Genomic DNA, 21,238 nt, shown 5'->3' on the forward strand with positions numbered 1-21,238 from the left:
GCGCTCTTGGCATTACCTGCTCATGTTTTAGGGAATAGAGTCTGGTTTCTTCTGGAAGGGAAGATAGTGTGTTTAAGTTTCCAGTCTACTGATGAGCCACTGCCATATACAGGAGGATATGATGCTAATGGAGGAAGATGGGTTAACATTCAAGGCAAAAGATTTCCAGGTTTAATCTGGTGCTTAGTAAATAAAGACCAAAGGCAAACTTAATAAACAATTAAGGTAGATTAAGCAAAGATGGGATAAAAACAAAAGAGATAAATGCCTGTAATGTCTTGAGACTGGTTTTGGGGAGGGTTTGAAAAGGAGTTAGAAATGTGGAGAAGGAGAAGTAAAGAAGTTCTTTTGCATAGATTGCAGAAACATAAAAAGACTGTAGACAGTGTGGCTGTTAACCACAACTACTTACCCTTAGCTCAAAATGCCATGAACTCATAGCCCAGATAAAGATTCATATTGAAACTAATGCCAAGCAACGTCTACCATGATCAACTGCAGACTCACACTGGGGACATCTGTCTGATGAAAATCTATTCTCATGTATCTTGTATTCTAAGAATAATCTGCACTGCATGAAAAAACAGTACACACTGTTGTGCAATCTTTTCTGTATAAGGGATGAGCCTCATGCCTAGTAAAGATGCATTCAGGTGCAATTACTTTGAGTCTCGTGTCTGTCATTTTCCGACTCCTTACCCACCTATTCCTGAGACCCTGTCCTATCAGTCCCAGTGTCCCAGCTAAGCTGGTCCATCTCATGATATAAATTACATAAATATCTTATGGAAATGTATATATGCATATATATTTATGAAGTTAGGGAGGGAACATTGGGTGGTCTTTAGGAGGAGTTGGAGCAGGGAACATTAGGAGGGAATGACCAATGTTGTGTGCACGCATGAAATTCTGAAAAGAACAACTATATATATCTCAATCCTGGAATGTTGGGGTATGCTTGAGACCCCAGGACTTACCAGGCTCGGGCAAGACTACCATGCGTTTGAGGCCAGCCTGGACTATATGACAAGCCCTATCTCAATAAGAACACAATAAAGCAGAACACTTGAAAACCAACTCATGTATCCTTCAGCCATTTCAAATTCTGCTTGGATTCAGGTGAAAGAAAAATGAAAACTTTAAAACTAACATTCAACTTTCATAAAGTAATTTTCCTTCCTGTTTTCAGACCAGTACACAGATCTAGCTTCCAATGCCTTCATTCCCCACTGACTTCTGGTGTTAATACAACTCTGTACTTTTCTAAATAGTTTAACTCACTAGTGTTTTATGTGAATTAGTCCTGTTGCCCCAGTTTGTGTATTTTTTTTTTAACCACAGGATTGTAGCTTATATTTTCTGAATCTATTTAACTAATACTCTGTCAAGAAACATTTCTGTAAGTCCCAAGTCCAGGTCTCTGGCCTCCATCTTTGGAGGCCACGTCCCCGTGCTCACCAAGCCTTGACTCCTCCCTGAGGAGTGTCAAGCCAGCCAAAATCTTGACCACTTCCCAGTCTATTCAAACTGCTTCCCAGGAAAGTTCCCAAATGGTCCCCTCCCACCTCCACCCTGTGGTCATGGTTGCAGCTTCTTGGTTTCCCCCTGGTGCCACCCGAGAGCGCAGGAATCCGATTAAAAATCCCATTAAACCTATATATTTTTTAATTTGGCTTGTTGTGATTTGGCTTGATTGTGATTTTTTGAGTTGGCAGAGAGCTCATGTTAGGAAAATTCCTAATAGTTTCCTTTTACACTAGAATGTTAACAAATGATTACTTTATTTATTTATTTTAGAGGTGTGTGTGTGGGGGGGGGGGTGGGTTTTTTTTTTTTTTGGGGGGGGGGGTGGGTTGAGATAGGGCTTCGCTGTGTCCTGGCTGTCACAGAACTCCCTCTGTACGCCAAGCTGGCCTTGAACTTGAGATTCACTTGACTCAACCTCCCTAATGCTAGGATTAAAGGTGTGTTACGCCGTGCCCAACTGTCTTTTTTGTTGTTTGTTTGTTTTTAGTTTTCAAGATAGGGTTTCTCTGTGTAGCTCTGGTTGCCCTGTAACTTGCTTTGAAGATCAGGTTGGACTCAAACTCACAGAGATCTACCTGCCTCTGCTTTCGGAAGTGCTGGGTGTACCACCACCACCTGCTGCCTTTTTGTTTTGTTTTGTTTTGTTTTGTTTTGTTTTGTTTTCAAGATAGGGTTTCTCTGTATCTTTGGAGCCTGCCTTGGAACTCACTCTCATAGACCAGGCTGGCCTCGTAGTCACAGAGATCTGAAAGCACTAAGAACATCTTATTTAGTTGTACAGAAACCCAATATTGTCAATAATGATCTATGCTTGCTCTCTAATCTTCATACTATTTAGATCATTCAGTTAAAGGGTGCTGTGGTCTATGCCTGTACTTCCAGCACACTGGAGGCTGAAGGTTATACAGTGAGTACTAGCCCAGCCTAGGTAATATAGCAGGTTCTGTCTCACAAACAAGAGCACACACATTTAAGGAACCCCTCTACACGGTGTTTTTTCTTTTTTCTTTTCTTTCTTTGAGACAGGTTTTCGCTTTGTAGACCAGACTGGTCTTGAACTCTCAGTGAGCCCTCTGCCTCAACCTTCTGAGTGTTGGGCCTACAGCACCACATCCCGCTAGTGTTCTTCCACAGGACGTCCACCCTCATAATAATAATGTTACAGTGCAAGGCTAACGTCTGTAATAACTTGGGGGATGACTTCATATTTCTCCAATGGGTTTTGTCTGCAGCAAGAAACGTGGGTGACTCAGGACAGGTCCATACCCAGAAGATCATAATGTGGCTGCTAACTACGGAGTGGAAAGTCCACGGTTTTGGCAACCCTATTATCTCTGAGCAAATGACCTTTGGCCCCTGAACCATAGTGCCAACTAACTATCCCAGCGTGGGAAGAGGCAGGTTGCAAAGCTCACGAGCACGGTCGCGGGACTCTTAAGCGAGGACTACAAAACCCAGCATGCAATGCAACACCGACGAGTCCGTGCGCGCTGACGTCTAACTCTTCGCGCCTTATTCTGTGGCTAGGGTTGCTGTCAGAAGGGAGTGTTTACTCCTTTTCCCCACGGAACTGTGTCTTTTATTAGACGTTCTGTCCGGGGTCGAGATGGACAAAGTTTGTGCGGTTTTCGGAGGCTCCAGGGGTATCGGCAGGGCTGTAGCCCAGCTAATGGCACAGAAGGGCTACCGTCTGGCGATCGTCGCCAGAAACATGGAAGTGGCCAAAGCCGCCGCCGGCGACCTCGGCGGTAGGTACCTGCAGAAGTGCCCCCACCGCGCGGCCGCGGTGACAGCCGTCGAGCCTGAGTCCACGAGCTCCCGGTCACTGGCCCTGTAGATCAGTCTGCGCCCAAGATCGCTCGTGACCCATGACCAAGTCCTCAGTGGGGCTCTCGCCCACCCCAGGCAGTTCTCGAGGACCCCCGAGAAGTAGCTATCTTCCCATGGCCAGTAGGGACGTTTGACAGCCGCCTTGCTCGGACCTCTGGTAGGAGAGAACCGTCCTTGGTGAAGTCAGGGAGGTCAGGCTGCCGGGTAGAGACGGCTAGATTGCATTTTCCAGAGAGCTCTTCTTGCCCTACACGAAGGCACAGAACAGTATTTCAGAGAGAAACCTGACTAGCAGCCCGTCGATAGATCAGGGTTGCTTTCCCAAGTTGACCAAACACTTTAATAAGTTATTAATTTGTTTCGTCAGATCCTTTTAAATGCATTCCAATTCCAGCCCCCTCCCCCTCGATTATTAATAGCCATTCAGTTGGGAGTTTAAGTCTCGATGATTGTGAGAAGACAACATGGAAGACAGTGGTGTTAGTGGAATGGAGAAAAATACATGTCCCTATCAGGAAAGCATTGGGTATTACAGGTCTGAAGGTGTAGCCAGTGCCTGCTATATTTATGTACTTATATGGAAACAGTCTTGATAATGTAACTCATACTGGCTTTGAACTTGGGATTCTTGTGCCTCAGTTGCCCCATTGTTGAGATGACCTTACTTTACTGTGACATCTTTAGTACAAAGCACACTTTGACCCTGCTCCAGCCTTCCCTGCTTCCTCTGACACTGGGTCTCACTATGCAGTCTAGGCTTCCCTTGGATCCAGATCTGGCCTCTGCCTCCTCAGTGCTGGGAACACAGGCGGGCACCATGTGCTAGCTGGTCATCCTGGGTGTGAACACAAGCTTCAGCACCCAGTCATCCCTCCTTCCAGTTTTCTAGACAACTGTTACTCCGTGTGCTTTCTTTGGGATCTCCTCCATGCGTCTTGGCTACCCAGGAAGGTGTACCCCTATCATAAACTAAGGGGCATGTGTGTTAACATGGTAACCTGTTAAATAGAAAATACTTTTCCTTTGAAGTATAATTGCTTGTGTATGGTAATAGGGATCAAACTCAGAGCTCTACTGAGCCACCTCTTCTGCCTAGGCTGGCCATAAACTTACAGCTTCAATCTCCTCTCTCAGTGTTGGGACTGCAGGCATGCCCAGATTTTATTGCAGGTTTTAAAATTGTATGTCTTTTATTTAGGTGGGTGGGTATGTATATTATGGCACACGTGGGGAAGGCAGAGGACAGTCTGCTCTCTCTTTCCACCATGAGTTCACTTAGCAGGCTTACTGGAAACTACCCTTACCCAATGAACTTGCTGACCCCAACTATTTTTAATTTTAAACATTCCAAGCTTACTTCTTCTGAAGGATTTGAGGCCTCACTTACCCAGGATAGCCTTCAACTTGTGGATCCAGCAAGTCGCACACCGTGGGCAGCCTGGTAGTACTGTGCTCGGCAAGGAAACCCCAAAGTTCCAGTTAGTTTTCTGTGATAGTTTATCTCAGGGGCCCACTGTAATCCCAGCGTTTGTCAGGCTGAATTCTGAGGCCTGCTGAGGCAGTACAGTAAGACCTTGTCTCAGAGTAAAAACAAACACAAGAAGAAGGAAAAAATAAAACCTCATTATTTCTTCTTCACCTCTGCCTACTATCTCCCTTTCCTTAGGTGGTCCATGGGCACAGGAACTCACGACATGCCTTCATCTCTAGGGTCAACACGGGCTCGCCTTGTAGTCTAATCACATTGCAAAATGTTCGAAATTCAAGTGGAGATTTACAAACAATTCTGATTTAACTTTTTTCGTAGGAAACCACTTGGCATTTAGCTGTGATGTTGCTAAAGAGGAGGATGTTCAGCATACGTTTGAGGAGATGGAGAAACATTTGGGTCCAGTAAATTTCCTGGTAAATGCAGCTGGCATTAACAGGTTGGTCAAACACTGAGGTAAATTTCTTATGTCTTTTTAAGACAAGATTTTTCTTACTAGGCCCATGTCTTGGTTACGTTTCCACTGCTGTGACAAAATACCATGACCAAGGCAATGGAGTGTTACACTGAGGTATGGTTTCAGAGTGTTGGAGTCATGTTGACGGAGTGAAGCCATGGTGGCAGCAAGGTTGCAGACTCTTGTCTTGATCTGTGTATAGGAGGCAGAGATGGGGATACAACGGGAACAGGCCAGCACTTAGCTAGAAAGCACCGCTTATACTATATCTTAAATCAGGATGGTAATTATGTTATAACTTGATTTTTAAAAAGATCTTGTTTTGCTATTTTAAAATGTTATGTGTCTGGGATCGTACACATGTATGCAGTTGCCTGTGGAGGCCTGCAGTGGATGGTGAATACCCGCGGGCTGGAGTTACAGGTGGTTGTGAACTTCCTGATGTGGATGCTGGGAACTGAACTTGGCTCTACTGAAAGAGCAGTTGGAGCTCTTAACTCCAAGCCAGTTCTCCAGCCCCTAGACGGGAATGTTTTGTTCTACTTGTTCACGTTCTGATTTTCCTTCCTGTAGAGATAGTCTCCTAGTGAGAGCAAAAACCGAAGACATGATATCTCAGCTTCACACTAACCTCTTGGGCTCCATGCTGACTTGCAAGGCGGCCATGAAGACGATGATTCAGCAGGGTGGATCCATCGTTAATGTAGGTGAGTTCTTACCTTTGTGGGTTTCTAATTATGGCATATAAACATCAGAGTACTTAATCCACTGATTTACTTGATCAACAGGGAAGTTTATCCTTTTGGTATCTATGGGAAATGTATGTAACTGATGAATGAATGAGTACAAAAATGAGATGTACTTCTCCACAGGAGTCAGCTAGGCGTTAAATGATACCTTACCAAGTATTAAAAAATGACATCTAGATTCAGTGTTCTAAGACTGTATGGCACGGGAGAGACCACAGCTGTGCACATTTAGAAGTCTTGCTGTATATGAATGCTATACCAATTCTGTCAGCAGTTTCAATTTTCAAGACAAATCAGGCATCCTATTTTCTCTTCTTTCTTTTCTTTTCTTTCTTTCTTTTTTCTTTTTGTCAAACCTATAATGATTGTAAGAGCCCAAGGGCCAGATGATATACTGTGAGATTGTGTTTCCTAGAAAAACCAGGATGCTACATACATGATACCTCAACAATATGGCTGCCTAAACAAGACCTGGACAGTGCTCTATCAGTACATGTCTTAGTTAGGGATTCTGTTGCTGTGAAGAGACGCCATGCACACAACAACTCTTATAAGGAAAACATTTAATTGAGGTGGCGGCTTATATAGTTTTAGAGGTTCAGTATATTGTGGTATGGAGCCTGGCCGTGTGCAGGCAGACGTGGTACTGGAGAAGGTGTTGAGAATTCTTATGTCTTTGCTCATAGGCAACAGGAAGTGGTTTGTCTTAGTGGGTGTGACTTTAGCATCTATGAGACCTCAAAGCCCACCTCCACAGTGTGACACTTCTCCATCAAGGCCATACCTATTCTAACAAGTACACACCTAATAATGGCACCCCCTCTGGGGGCCATTTTCTTTCAAAGCACCACAGTAGACATTGTTAAGACAGAAGGGGGAAAACTCAAGGGGTCCTGTCCTACCCCTAAAGAAAGAACTACAGGAAAGTAAGGGCTGCTGAGAACAGAAGAAGTAGCCTTCCGTAAGGGTGAACCCCCTAATTGGTTATCCAGTGCCAAGTGGTCAGGCCTGATACCCTTACATATAAGCAACACTAGAAAACAGCATAAAAACAGCAGGTTTTTATGCATTTATATATATGTAACAATAGTAATAAAGAGAAGAAGACTCTTAATTTGAGAGACTGTGAGGGGCAACTGGGAGGGTTGGATGAAGGAGGAGGTAGAAGTTTTATTTTTAAAAGTTGCAAAGAAATCCAACCTAATTTTTAAAATTAAAAAAAACTTGTAGACATGGAGGCTAAATAATAATTATAATAATTACCTACAGCAATTGCATGGATCACTGACCTCTCTGGTGTCAAGGTTTAAGGAACATTAGCGCTTGGCCTTTCAGCTTGCTGGAATCACAAGGAAGAGGCGTTGTGGGTTGAGGCCTGAAGAGCGGAAAGTACAGAATGACATGGAATTTGATTTCGGTTTAGTACTTAAGACTTGCAGCAGGTCGTCTACTTTTTATTTTTAAGTGAGAAGCAATACCTTAAATGGCTACACAAGGGTCGCAGTGCTCGTTAGATCTCTCTCTTAGGAGGAACGGGTGACCTGTGGCCTTCTGACATGGCCACTTCAGATTCTGGCCCAAGGCTGCTTGGACCTCACAGGGCAAATCTGTTAAAACACCTACATTTTAGATAAGTTTCAGAAACCTAAATCCTCAGAATCTTAGAATGTTGCTAAGATGAAATGGACATAGTTATTCTATAGAAAAGTACCACAGGAAGGGCTGAACCTGTAGACTTGGTATTTTACAAGTCATTACTTGGACCAGATGAAACCGGAGTGTGGCCTAGGTGCTGGTATGAAAGCTCCTTGTCAGACCTTGCTGCCGTGCCTGGAACTTCACTCTTTTCTGTTTTTCTTCTTACGCCTCTTATCCTGTCCACCACTTCTTAACCTGATGGTTTTCTTCCTGTGCTGCTTAGTTTTCTTCTTCTCTCTACCAGGGAACCACATTTGGTGATGGGCTTGCAACAGCCCAGTTGGTGCAGCACAGAGAGATGGCAGTGGTTCTGTAGATAACTTTTACTATTTTACTGGTCCTCTTCATGCTTAGGGACACATATACCTGTCATTGTTTGCGGGTCTGTACATTCATGTTGCACAGGCTTGTGTCTGGAGAACAGTGGGAGGTAGGTGCCCCACAGTGCAGAAGAAGTCACTGGTCACCTCAGTGTACTCGGGGATGCTCACACCACTGTGAAACCACCCTGCAGTGGCACCTGGTTGACTGTATAATACAAGTAAACATTTTCACATTGGGTTTCTTGAGTATAAAAAAAAAGTAGAGAATTCTCTTTTTCTAAAATAATTTCAATTTTGTGTTAGTGTTAGGTTCCTGTTTAATTTTTGTATTGTAAGCACAAGCCAGTGGTGCAGAAAATTACTTCCCTACTTCCGTTTTTTTGCATAAACTGTATTTACATAAATTGATATTTGAATTATAAATTATTTTTACATATTTATTAGACAAGGTCACTGAGTAATCTTTAGTAGCAAGTACTAGGTAAATATAAACAAAATTGTAAAACTTCACTGTTAGGAAGTTCGTATAGTCAGTACTGATTGGCAGTAGTTTAATGTACTGGATTCATTCTTGGAGGTGAAAGTGGATCTTGTTCTTATCTGCAATAGACTCATAAATTAATCAGCCTTTATTTTACATCATCTGGCTCTAACTCATTTCCACCTGTGCTTGTTACCTTTCTGTTGCTGTGATAAACACCATGGCCCAGAATACTCACGAAAGAGAGAGTTTATTTTGGCCTATGGTCCCTGAGGGATACGAGTCCATCATGGTGGGGAGGCAAGAGGCAGGCATGATGGCAGAAGCAGGAAGCAGAGAGGTGATAACATCTCAACCACAAGCATGAAGTAGAGCGGGAATTAAAGTAGGGTGAAGCTACATACTCCTAAATCCCGTCCCTCCCCCCATGACACACTTCCAGCAAGGCCACACCTCCTAATCTCCCTAAACAGCAGCACCAGCTGGGGCCAAGTGTTCAAATGCCCTGGCCTAGGGCACTTTTCTCATTCATGCCATCAGCCTGCCCACCCAGCATCCTTATTTAACCTCTTCCACCCTTTCACGTATAGAACAGATCATGTAAGCCCACTTCCCTGTCCCTGGTGGTTTGGCATCGTTTTCTTTCCGTGTGTGTCACAGTCAGGTTGACCCCTTTACCTGTTACTTGTGGAAGGACAGACAGAGTTACTCATTTTAGCAAAGAACGGAGGAAGGTGGGTTTCCCTTTCCGTCTGTGGACTGTGCATTATGTGAATTTTCAAAGTGCAAAGCAGTTGGTTTACACTCACTTCATTTCCTCTCTTCTCGCAGGGAGTGTTATTGGTTTCAAAGGCAATGTGGGCCAGTCCGTGTACAGCGCCACCAAAGGAGGGCTCATTGGGTTTTCACGCTCGCTTGCTAAAGAGGTTGCACGGAAGAAAGTCAGAGTAAATGTGGTTGCACCAGGTCAGTGAAGACTCTACAATAACCGTAACATGGTTGATGAACAAATTGGTCATCATTAATTGACATTTGGGTAGTGTCTCTCTAAAATCACTGTGGAAAGAGATAATAAGCTAATGACTAAAGATGTTTTCCTCATGTTTTACATATGATTCTTTACTTTTAAATTCTGCACAAGCTAAGAAATAAGTTATGGTAAGAGAACCTTGGAGAGCATCTTGTGTTTTGAGACAAGGTCTTCACTATACTCTCTAGTACTGGGATTGTAGGCTTGCTCTACCACATCAAGCTTATTCCAGCCACACTGACAATTTAGAAAATTGTCACCAGGGGTTCAACATAATCTACCTAAAGCTACCTGGCTGTTTCATGGAGAGCTGAAAGATAATGTCCCCAAGGTTTCCTTTAGAATTATTTATAAATAAAGAATATTTATGTCTTTTTATCCTTCTGCTACAGTCTCCTCTTAATGATCTGGGATTCTCCAGTGTCTTATTATGTTTTTAGTTACTTATTATCCCCCTTTTGTTTATTTATACATTATTTGTCATTTGCTAATAAAAATATGCCATAACTCAGATCTATGTGTCACTGCTAAGATAGTGTAAGATCTTTGTCTTACAATTTTAATTACTTAAGAGGTTTACTACTGTAGACCTCCGCCACCTTTCGCTTTTAACTCCCTCACAGCTCCAGCTTGGACCTGAGAGTGGGCACTAATATTGAGCCAGCGGGTGTTTTTCAGGGTGTTCTGTGAACCTGTTTTCTGCCTCGCACACTTTTATTCCAGTTTACTGTTCAGTCACAGGCTAGCTAAGTCCAGACAGTCCAAATCTAAGCGCACTTAGAAAGTTATTGCGGCTTGGATGTGTCATCTATGAAGGAGAAGGGGCCCTGAACAAAAGCTATCCGTGGAAAGCTGCATTGTTACTATGTAGGCCTGCCTCTCTGCCTCCGTATGCTTTGTGCAGGCTGCCACTGTCAGTGCTGGCTGAGCTAGCCGTCTACTGCCATTACAGGTGGTGATTCGTGTGTGGAGTAGCACGATTTCTCCCTCTCTCTCTGGGGCTGCAGTGGTATGAGTAATGAGGAGTTAATTCTATTTTCTGGTGCTGTAAATGCTCACTGCCTGGGAGGAACATCCTTTCCAATTCACACAGACTCATGCAGTGGATGTCCTGGGTGGCTTCCTCTGTGCCAGGGATGTCCTAGGTCCAGGAGTAGCAAAAATGAATATTTCTGCTGCAGGATGCTGAGTACAGCTGGAAAGACAGAAATGAACAAATCATTGCAATGTCCAGTGCTGAAGGTAGAATAGATGTGTGCCACACTGGGGAGATGCTGAAGAATGTCTGTTGTGGATTAGTTGTAAAGGCAATGGGATGAATGGTGGAAATCCAGCTTGTATACAAAGGAGAAATTTTAAGACTGTTATGGAAGTGTCTTAGAGAAGATCTTATTTTTCCAGTGCAATTCATATTGGGGATAGAATCTATTGCTAAAATGTGCCCACTTAGTAGGGTAGCCTTTGTAATATTACATTTGTGTGTGTGTGTGTGTGTGTGTGTGTGTGCTTGTGCATAGCATAGATTGAAATAAGATTTAACCAATTCTATAGATTATTTATTGACTTAATTTTGATATTAAGTATAAGCACAGACTTCTCTTTTGTTTCCCAGCTGCCCAGACCCGAATAATCACACAGAAACTATATTAATTACAACACTGTTTGGCTAATGACTCAGGCATTTTTCTAACTAGCTCTTACATCTTGAATTAACCCATTTCTATTAATCTGTGTGTTGCCACGAGGCTGTGGCTTACTGGTAAAGGTTCTGAGCATCTTTCTCCTTCAGCACCTACATGGTGTCTCTCTGACTATGCCCTCTCTCTTTCTCTCTCTCTTTCATCCTGGCTATATTATGCCCTGCCATAGGCCAAAGCAGCTTTATTTATTAACCAATAAAAGCAATACATATACAAAAGAGCATCCCACATCAATTAAGATATGTCAGCTTCTTCACCAGATCTCTAAACAGAGCTAACAAACGTGTACTTATGGTATACTTACCCATGCACTCACATGTGGAGGCCAATCAATCAGTTCTCCACTATATTTTTTGAGGCAGAATCTCTCCCTGAACCTGAAGCTCACTGTTTAAGCTTACTGAGACTGTGATCTGTTTGTCTTCCCAGTGCTGGTCCTTCGTGTTGCCATGCCTGGCTGTGATGTGGATACAGGGTTCCAGACTAAGGGCTTTATGCTAGTAAGGAACCTCTTTCTTCACCGAGCCATCTTCCTAGCCCTCAGACCTCTAGTTTGTTTTTTTTTATGTCGTTTACTTCAAGTGGAGGTTCTATAGGAAAACAGTTGAAAAACAAATGTAGCAGGAAAACCAGGGAACAAGGCGAATAATGACTGCCACTCTGTGCTAAATCTGACTGTTCTTTAAAGGTCTTGTTCTACACTTTGGTCTTTACTGCTTAGCTTATAAAGTAAAGTTGTTATCATAGATGAATCTTGTTAACTGGAAATCAATGATTTATATTAGATGTACTATTTGATAGATTGACTATAGTCAATTACTACTCAATATGAATCAATGAAATGTACTTCTGAGATTATAAAATATAAGTTCTCACTGGACAAGAACTACATGCTTGCTTTTAGAAGCCAGAGTATCCCAGACTCTAAACAGTTCATATTTTAAAAGTGGGCTTTGAGATGTGGCTGGAGCTTTTGCCCAGCATGCACTGGGCCCTGAGTGTGACCCCAGACACAGCCCTCCCACCCCCTTGCTGGATGCTGGGTGTGTCATTGTATGTCCGGTAGTGAAGTGCTGTCTTTGTCCTAGAAGGCATGTCACTTCAGTCACTGTTTCTTGATCTGAGGGATGGCGGCTTTGTCACCAGCTGGGCGGTCAGTGTTCAGTGAAGCACTGCAGCAGCACCCTCTGCTGGACAGTGCCATCTGCTGGTGGTTTATGGGCTTTGTCACCAGCTGGGCGATCAGTGTTCAGAGAAGCACTGCAGCGGCACCCTCTGCTGGACAGTGCCATCTGCTGGTGGTTTATGGGTTTTGTAGCCATTTAAGTCTGTGAACACATGGGGCAAAGGTGGGGAGTTCAGAGCCTTTACAAATATGAATGATATGGGGAGAGTCTTTTGGGGCTCTGGAAAGTAAGACAACATAATGATAAATGTCTGGGATGTTCGGGGGCCACTGATACCTCCTCTCAGCTCTGTGATATATGGGGGCCGTATCTGAGAGTAATTGTAGGTAGTGTTTGGGCTGTGAATTTATGTCTGTGGGAGACGTGGTTCAAGAGCATTGGCACAGGATAACATTGACATTTGGTACAGTCCAAATGATTTATCGTAAGAGACTAGCCTAGCATTTCTTGTTTCATTTCTGATGACCTGGAGCAGGTATATGAAGTCTGAAGAGCTGCACGTAGGTGGGTCAGAGTAACCATTGGGCTCGGTACTGTCATGGTGATGACGTGGCAGTAGCATTCGCTAACGTCTATTCCACAGCTGAAGGGTGACCCTCCCTTGTATTCCACAGATTCTTCCTAGTAATGTGTCATTAGTTGTAGCGCATAAACTACGCTAAGGTAGGATATTAACAGTAGGGAAATGAAGGGAGCACAGGGTGAGGGCAGTGTGGTCAGCACTGGAGCCTCTGTGTAATAGTTCTGTGCACCTAAAGTGCACTAAGATAAAGTCTACTAACTAAAGGACACTGCAGAGAGAAGAGAAGGGGCCCTGGGAGTATCGTTCATTGTCACATTGCGGCGCACAACCCAAGAGGAAGAGCTGGTATGTCGGGGCAAATTCTTCCCTCCCTTAAGCAAACAAAAGAAAGCGTTTCTTATTTAGGCCACATGTGCCCTGGAGGCAGCAGAGGACAGCGTCAGGGGTCTGTTCTTTCCATCTTTGGATCTGGGGATTGAACTCAGGTCATCAGACTTTTGCAGCAAGTGCCTTTATGCACTGAGCCATCTCACAAGCCCTTCCCTTTCCTTCACACCCTTGTTATGTTTAGACTTTATTGCAGTTCAGCGATGGCCAACAGCTCTCTCTGAAATGTTTCGCTCCTGGTGTGTGTCCATAGGTCTGCAGAGAGGCTGTGGAGGTGTCCCCCTGACAACCGATACCCTTATTTTCCAAGCAGGAACTGTGGAGGAGACTCCACAGTTTCAGATGACCACACACCTATTTGTGTGTAAGAAATTATGTAAGAAATGAGGGCTTTTTTTTTTCTCAGTTTTTTACCTTCCAGTCATGATGACTGCTTATTCAAAAGCCAGCCATGCACAGCCAGAGGAGCCCTCAGGGGACCTGCCATCTTTGATGGGTTTGTTCCTCCTGTGATACACAGTCAGCTCTGTGTCCCTGCACAGCTTCCTTCTCTCAGAGCTGTGCAGCATCACAGAGCAGGGCACAGAACCTCGATTCGTGAACCTGAATCCAGTGGTGTCCTCTCCACAGCAAATCCCACCAGAACCAGCTGGGAGTCGGCCTGAAAGTTGCTAGCCTATACTGGCAAGAGTGTCCCTAAACCATGGCTACTGTAATTTCTCGTGGCTTATTTTTGCTTGCTTTTTAGATTAAACTGCATCATTTTTCTGCTGAGTTTACTAAGTTGGTAAACACTTTGTGCCAATTTTGTTAGAATTTTAGAGTAAAAGACAATTGAATCATGAATTCTTTGTGACCCAAAGAGATTTTCCTTTTTTAATTTAAAAAAAATGAGGACTACTGAGAACTCAAGAACAATGGCAATGGGTTTTTGATCCTACCGCACGTACTGGCTTTGTAGGAGCCTAGGCAGTTTGGATGCTCACTTACTAGACCTGGATGGAGGTGGGTGGTCCTTGGACTTCCCACAGGACAGAGAACCCTGATTGCTCTTTGGGCTGATGAGGGAGGGGGACTTGATTGGGAGAGGGGGAGGAAAATGGGAGGCAGTGGCAGGGAAGAGACAGAAATCTTTAATAAATAAATAAATAAATAAGAAAAAATGTTGCGATTATCTTGCATCAGTATTTCTGTCATTTGCACTCCCCTCTCCACTCCAGCTCCTCTTGCTTCTCTCCCATCCCCCTCTCGTGTTCACGATCCCTTCTTCAGTTGCTATTGTTACACAGATACTGGTGTGATGCTGCGTCCTTTTAGTGTGCGTTCTGTGTGCATGTATTTCGGCCTGACGGGTTCATCCTTCGAGGAGATTGAGTCTCCTTTTGTCAGCAGACATTAATTGGCTGCAGCTCTTCATCTCGGGGTCAGACCTCGTGAGATTTCCCTTCCACGCTGCCGTGTCAGCTGACACTGCCATTGTGCAGGTCTTGTTGAGATTTCATGGGTTCAGCCTCCCTGTCATATGCAGGGAAAACCTATTTCATAGCAGACATCTTGGTCCACTTCCCGCCCCTCTTCTGCAATGTCCCCTGAGCCTTAGTTAGGAATAGTAACACGAAGTTTTTAGCATTAACATTAGTGATTTTATTTCACTCAATTTTTATAAGCTGAGGTGATTGTAGGGTTCATTTTCTCTGCGGCACCCTTGAAAAGAAGCAGGCTAACACAGCATTGGATCTCAGTAACTCTCGGGTTCTTGAGAGAATTGGATTCTGCTGGATTCTGGCTCCTTACCGACAAACTAGGTTCCACGTTTGGGCCACATGTGGTGGCCCACTCTCAGCACTCAGGAGGCAGAGGCAGGTGGGTCTCTGTGAGTCCGAGACGAGCCTCGATGACAGGAGTTCCAGGACAGCCAGGGCTACACAGTGAGACCCTGTCTCAAAACAGCACGTTTGCTCGTCATTTGGAAGTCCGCAGAGGCTGTCTCTCCGTCTGTGCCGGCCGCTGCCTTCATCCTTTCCTCCCCGTGCTGTGCTTGAAGATGAAAGGAAATGCCGCTGAGTTCTCAAATATATGTGCTGAGATTTCATTGTAGAGGAGGTTGTGTCTCACAGGCAAACACAAGTAATACAGCATCCGTGTTGTTATTTCTGGCCTTCATTATAGGCCATCTGTAACTCATAATGTTCATATTTTTTCAATAATTCTATCTGGGTGCAAAGATTTTATATATATCTGTGTGGACAGCTTAAAAGGAAAAGTACAAAGAAAATCATGATTGGGTGTACAATTCTGGTAACAACGTCACTTTGATGTCCAGCGGTGATCAGATGATAATGTTAGCGTTTTGGCATGTATGTTTCACCTTGTTTATACATACAATTCATGTGTAGCCTACACAAGATTACAGATGTGGAATCTTCATTTATGTCATTGGTACCAACATTATTTTATGCTGCAGATGTTGTCAGCTGGCTCCCTGTTGAAATCCCTCTCAATTTGTTTCCAGATTTCATGAGTAACCTCTCACTGTCTTAGATTTTATGAGAGAGAGAAAAAACTACAATTGTTTCTCACAGGACTTTAAAGAAAACATTTAAGTTTTCATAAGTGAAAACTCAAAGTAAACTTAATCATCTAGTATTACACAATAAACTAGCAGAAGATTCCAGTATTTAGCTCAGTTATCAACATATCACTTGTAAATGATAATATATTAAAGTTGATTTATAATCTAATTTATAAATGATTTAGCTTTCACGTAAGTCAATTTGAAAACTTTTTTTTGTGTGTGTGTGTATGTGTGTGTGTGTGTGTGTGTGTTGAGTATGTGTGTGAATATGTGTGTGAGTGTGTGAGTGTGTGTGTGTGAGTGTACGGTGAATTTTCACTTCCTATGGCTCGTCTGGCAGTTCGTACACTTTTGTCACCCTGAACTTTTACCTGGTGCTCTCATGAAGATTAGTGTTTGCTTTTTCTTTCTTTTCTTTTTTCTTTCTTTTTTCTTTCTTCTTTCTTTCTTCCCTCCCTCCCTCCCTCCCTCCCTCCCTCCCTCCCTCCCTGCCTCCTTCCTTTCTTTCTTTCTTTCTTTCTTTCTTTCTTTCTTTCTTTCTTTCTTTCTTTCTTTCTTTCTTTCTTTCTTTCAAAACCTAGTGATTGAAGTTGGGCATGGTGGCATACACCTTCAGTCCTAGCACTCAAAAAAAGGCAGGGGCCAGTGGATTTATGTGAGTTTTAGGCTAGCCTGATCTACCTGGTGAGACCATGTCTCAATTTTTTTCTAGTATTAGTGAACAAAATACTATGTGTTAACATTTTATTAGTGATCTATGTATATCTTGTAGGAATCTCTTAAGGCAGTGCTTCTCAACCTTCCTGATGCTGCCACCCTTTAATACAGTTCCTCTTGCTGTGGGGACCCCAACCATAAAATTACTCCATTGCTACTTCATAACTGTAATTTTGCTACTATTATGAATTGTAATGTAAAAACCTGATATACAGAGTATCTGATAAGCAACCCCTACAAAAATGTCATTTAACCTCCAAAGGGGTCGCTACCCAAAGATTGAGAACTACTGTCTTTTTAAAAATAATTATTTATTTTAAAAAATATTTTTTTCTCATTTTATATACCAATCCAAGTTCCCACTCCCTCCACTCCTTCTGCTCCCTCCACCTCACCGCCCACTCCACTCCCATCCACTCATTAGAGGGTAAGTCTTCCCATGGAAAGTCACCAAAGTTTACACATTGCTTTGAGTAAGGACCAAGGGCCTCCCCATTATTTCTAGGTTGAGCAAGGTGTCCCTCCAAAGAGAATGGGTTCCAAAGCCAGAACCAGCAGTGGGAATAAATCCTGGTTCTGCTGCCAGTGGCCCCACGGTCTGCCCTAGCCATACAGCTGTCACCCACATTCAGAGGGCCTGGTTTGGTCCTATACTGGTTCCGCCACTGTCAGGCAAGAGTTGGTGAGCTCCCATTAGCTCAGGTACGCTGTTTCAGTGTATGTCCCTATCATGGTCTTGACCCCTTTGCTCATATTCTCACTTCTTCCTCTCTTTGACTGGACTTTGGAAGCTCAGCCTGGTGCTCTGCTGTGGATCTCTGCATCTGTTTCCATCAGTTGCTGGATGAAGGTTCTATGATGACATTTAAGATATTCATCAATCTGACTACAGGGCAAGGCCAGGCACCCTCTCCACTATTGCTTAGGGTCCTAGCTGGGGTCATCCTTGTGGATTCCTGGGACTTTTTTCTAGTGCTAGGTTTCTTCCTAACCCCGTCATGGCTCCCTCAATCAAGATATCTCTTTGCTTGCTCACCCTCTCTGTCCTCCCCCTCTAGACCATCCCATTCCCTTAAGCCTCACCCCCTCCCTTTTCCCTTTCTCCTCCCTTTTTGTCCTCCCCTTTCCCCCACTTCCACTCTCCCAATTTTCTCAACACTGTTTCTCACTTTCTCCCCCACCTATGTGGAAGTCATTTGTGTAGCATTTTATTTATAGCATTATAAGGGGAGTCACCAGATTGTATTGCATTACAACTGGGTATGCAGCAGTTACTCCCTCGCCCATAGATTATGGTTGCTGTATTTCACTCGTGTTTGTATCTGCCTGTTACATTCCACAGTGTTATCTTCATGTTTGCCAAGACTTGAGTCATGGACTTGGGAGTTAGGCATTTTTTTGTGTTCAGTAACTATTTGCCGAGTTAAAGTGAATAAAATTGTACACTTAATTAATTGCTAACAATATTCTGCATTTCCTAAACAATGTTTATTAATAATGTCAAATTCTCTTTATAAAATATGGACAGCCTTCTTTAGTGTCCACACTCTCAACTGAATTGACATTTCTCTTTCAGGATTTATTCACACAGATATGACAAAACACCTGAAAGAAGAACATTTCAAGAAAAACATCCTTCTCGGGAGGTTTGGAGAGGCTCTCGATGTGGCTCATGCGGTTGTGTTTCTCCTAGAGTCCCCATACATCACAGGACACGTTCTGGTTGTAGATGGAGGATTACAACTCACCATCTAATCAGAGATGATTCTGTTGTGATGGCTGTTGATTGGGGTCAAGTGTACTTTTTTTATTAATTAGGCAATCATATCTATATGGGTGACATTTGATACTAAAATGGTTCTATCTTTATATGAACATGTTTCAAAAGAACAATGTGTGACCAGTTGTAGTCTAAAAGGTATGAATTCTCTATTTTTAGAAGCCATAGAAATTTTAGTACATAGACGTCTTGTAATATGTCAGAATTAATTTATGTATCTTTACCTTAAAAATAGAAGATTCTGTTGTGATACAGTTTAATTGTATCTGCTGGGTTCCTAAGACACCAATGTTGTGCTGTTGCTAAATAAGAGTATTTGCAGAAGATTGAGATCAATTTTTTATTTGTTACTTTTTGTTGCTGTGGTAAAACATCACGACCAAAAGCAACTTATCGGAGAAAGGGTCTCTTGATGCTTATGGTTTCAGAGGGATGGAGTCCATCATGGCAGGGAAGGCTGGCAGCAGTCAGGGAAAGCATGGTGGTCGGAGCAGGAAAGCTAGCTGGTCACATTTCATCCATACACAGGAAGCAGAGGGGGAACAGGAAGTGGAGCCAGGCTGTAAAATCTCAAAGCTTACCCCCGAGTGACATACTTCCTCCAGCAAAACTGCACTTCCTAAAGGTTCCATAACTTCCCCTAACAGTGCCACCAACAAGGAACTGAGTGTTCAGACATGAACCCCTAAGGACATTACATGCAGACCAGCACAGCACTGAGAAGCCTTGCTAAGGTTCACCTTTTATGTTGTATGTTGTATGTTGTATGTTGCTAAGGTTCACCTTTTATGTTGCATGTTGCATTTTGAGGCAGGATATCACAATGTGAGCTTCTTCCTCGGCTTGGGAAGCATTGGAAGTAGAGATGAAGACATACAGCTGTATGCAATAGAGATAGCATTCCTTCTGCCTTGAACTCTCGTGGGCAATAAAGAACTATTTTTATATTTACCATCTTCCAAATAGTTTTAATATTTTAGTTTAAAAAGTAATGTTTTTACCAAGTGCTCATAGTCTCAGATACTTGGTCAGCTGAGGCAAGGACATAACAAGTTCAAGGACATGCTAGGTTGCATCATTCAAGGTCTGGGGATGTGGTAGAGCACTTGCCCAGTAGAAGCAAGACCCCAGGTTCAATCCTTAGTGCTTCAGACTAGAACAGAACCAAACCCAGGAATCCAGGGGTCATCTAATTGCTGTTTACAAGTGGAACATGGTCTAAATGGGTTTTTGTTTATATATATATATATATATATATATATAGTATGTATATATAATGTATGTATATATATATGGGTCAAATAAAAATAGAAATAAGATGTACTAATAAATTCAGAATAATAGTGCTAAATAATAATACTAAATAATTCAGAATAAATCAAAAGCTGTGTATTAAATATGGAGTCCTTTATCCCTGACATACTTTCTTTACTTAGTTTATTAGCATTCTGTTTTTTCCATCCCTGGGCTTAAACCTTGGGCTTTGGGCCTGCCTACTAAGTTAGTGCTCTATCCATTGGTTACATCCACAGCCTCTGGTTTAGGAGAACATCTGATGTGAGTGCAGTTAGTACTACTGAAGGAACAGCCTGCTAAATGCAAGGTGGGGCAGTTGGAGGACTGTTAGGTAGCAGCATTTCTAGGCATGTTAGCTAATGCGACATGAAGGATGTCTCCCAGGTGGTGCCCATGGTAGGAGGCTTTGTGCATACAGAGTGGGTAGCTTCCTTATGCTCTGTCCCGTGTCTTTGTGCATAGAGAGTGGGTAGCTTCCTTATGCTCTGTCCCGTGTGTCTTTGTGCATACAGAGTGGGTAGCTTCCTTATGCTCGGTTTGTTGTGTAAACAAGAGGAAAGCAACAAGGAAGAAGCTGATTATGGTGACACTCACCTGGGTACGGTGACACTCACCTGGGTACGGTGACACTCACCTGGATATGGGGACACTCGCCTGGATATGGGGACACTCGCCTGGATATGGGGATACTCTCCTGGATATGGGGACACTCGCCTGGATATGGGGACACTCATACATGGGGTAGGGGGAATAGAAGATCAAGGTTGTTATTAGCTACATAGTGAGCTTGAGACTAGTGTGGGCTACGTGAGCAAAATCCAAAAACAGCATTGAAAACTAGGTTATCAATAGGCTTACCCTTGAGTGTATATTTGCTCTTTAAAATAAGCTACTCCTCCCTTCTGTGTCAGACTGAAATATGTGGAGAGCTGTGGAAAGGGGGACATAAATCATCATGGCTCCGCTCCTGGCCAACTCTCCTCCTGTCCTCACTGACTTGGTAGAAATTTCAACTGAACACTTGAATTCCGAGGCCCAAGAACTTCAGTGAATTCTTGGGCTGAAGACTCAGCTCCGGCTGTTTTCCTCCTCCCCGCAGCTCATGGTCCAGCCCATGCTGAACATTTGAAGGAAAAGGTTGGTGGCCAGAGCCAACGTTTTCAGTTTTCATGCTCGGTTTTAAAATGTGTGTTTTTTTCGTATTTTTATTCATATTCTATTTACCAGGGGTTGTGTAAGCTTTTTACAGATAGAATTGTATGTTGCAAATTAGTTTAGGGGAATAATTTATGCAGTAAAGCTAAGTTGATCTACACTCATCTCTTACCCAGAATAATGAGGGAAGACAAACTGCTTTGGGTATTCAAGAGTTGATGCCTATTGTACTGGAGCATTTTCCCCAAGCTTTGTGAATCAGAAAAAGTGTGAATTATGAAATTATTCTACTGCCCTGCTTGACAAACATTCCTAAATAAAGTATTTAATAGCT

The 21,238-nt window shown here is 43.1% G+C and overlaps 1 protein-coding gene across 1 annotated transcript; it reads left to right on the top strand.

Annotated features, from left to right (window-relative positions):
• Window positions 1-3,058: 3,058 nt before the first annotated feature.
• On the top strand, window positions 3,059-19,690 carry Cbr4 (carbonyl reductase 4). Its single transcript, XM_005369797.3, has 5 exons — window positions 3,059-3,275; window positions 5,165-5,285; window positions 5,877-6,010; window positions 9,386-9,520; window positions 18,250-19,690. Exons 1-5 carry the CDS (start codon window positions 3,134-3,136, stop codon window positions 18,426-18,428), a joined length of 711 nt encoding a protein of 236 aa, XP_005369854.1. The 5' UTR covers window positions 3,059-3,133; the 3' UTR covers window positions 18,429-19,690.
• The last annotated feature ends 1,548 nt before the right edge of the window (window positions 19,691-21,238 follow it).

This window comes from Microtus ochrogaster, unplaced genomic scaffold (assembly GCF_000317375.1).
Source record: "Microtus ochrogaster isolate Prairie Vole_2 unplaced genomic scaffold, MicOch1.0 UNK61, whole genome shotgun sequence".
NCBI classification, from domain to species: domain Eukaryota; kingdom Metazoa; phylum Chordata; class Mammalia; order Rodentia; family Cricetidae; genus Microtus; species Microtus ochrogaster.

Bases quoted from the DNA above. Each gene is read 5' to 3' on its own strand.
- Cbr4 (XM_005369797.3), top strand. From the start codon at position 3,134: ATGGACAAAGTTTGTGCGGTTTTCGGAGGCTCCAGGGGTATCGGCAGG. The intron at 3,276-5,164 runs GTAGGTACCTGC...CTTTTTTCGTAG, and splicing joins CGCCGCCGGCGACCTCGGCG to GAAACCACTTGGCATTTAGC. The intron at 6,011-9,385 runs GTGAGTTCTTAC...CTCTTCTCGCAG, and splicing joins TGGATCCATCGTTAATGTAG to GGAGTGTTATTGGTTTCAAA.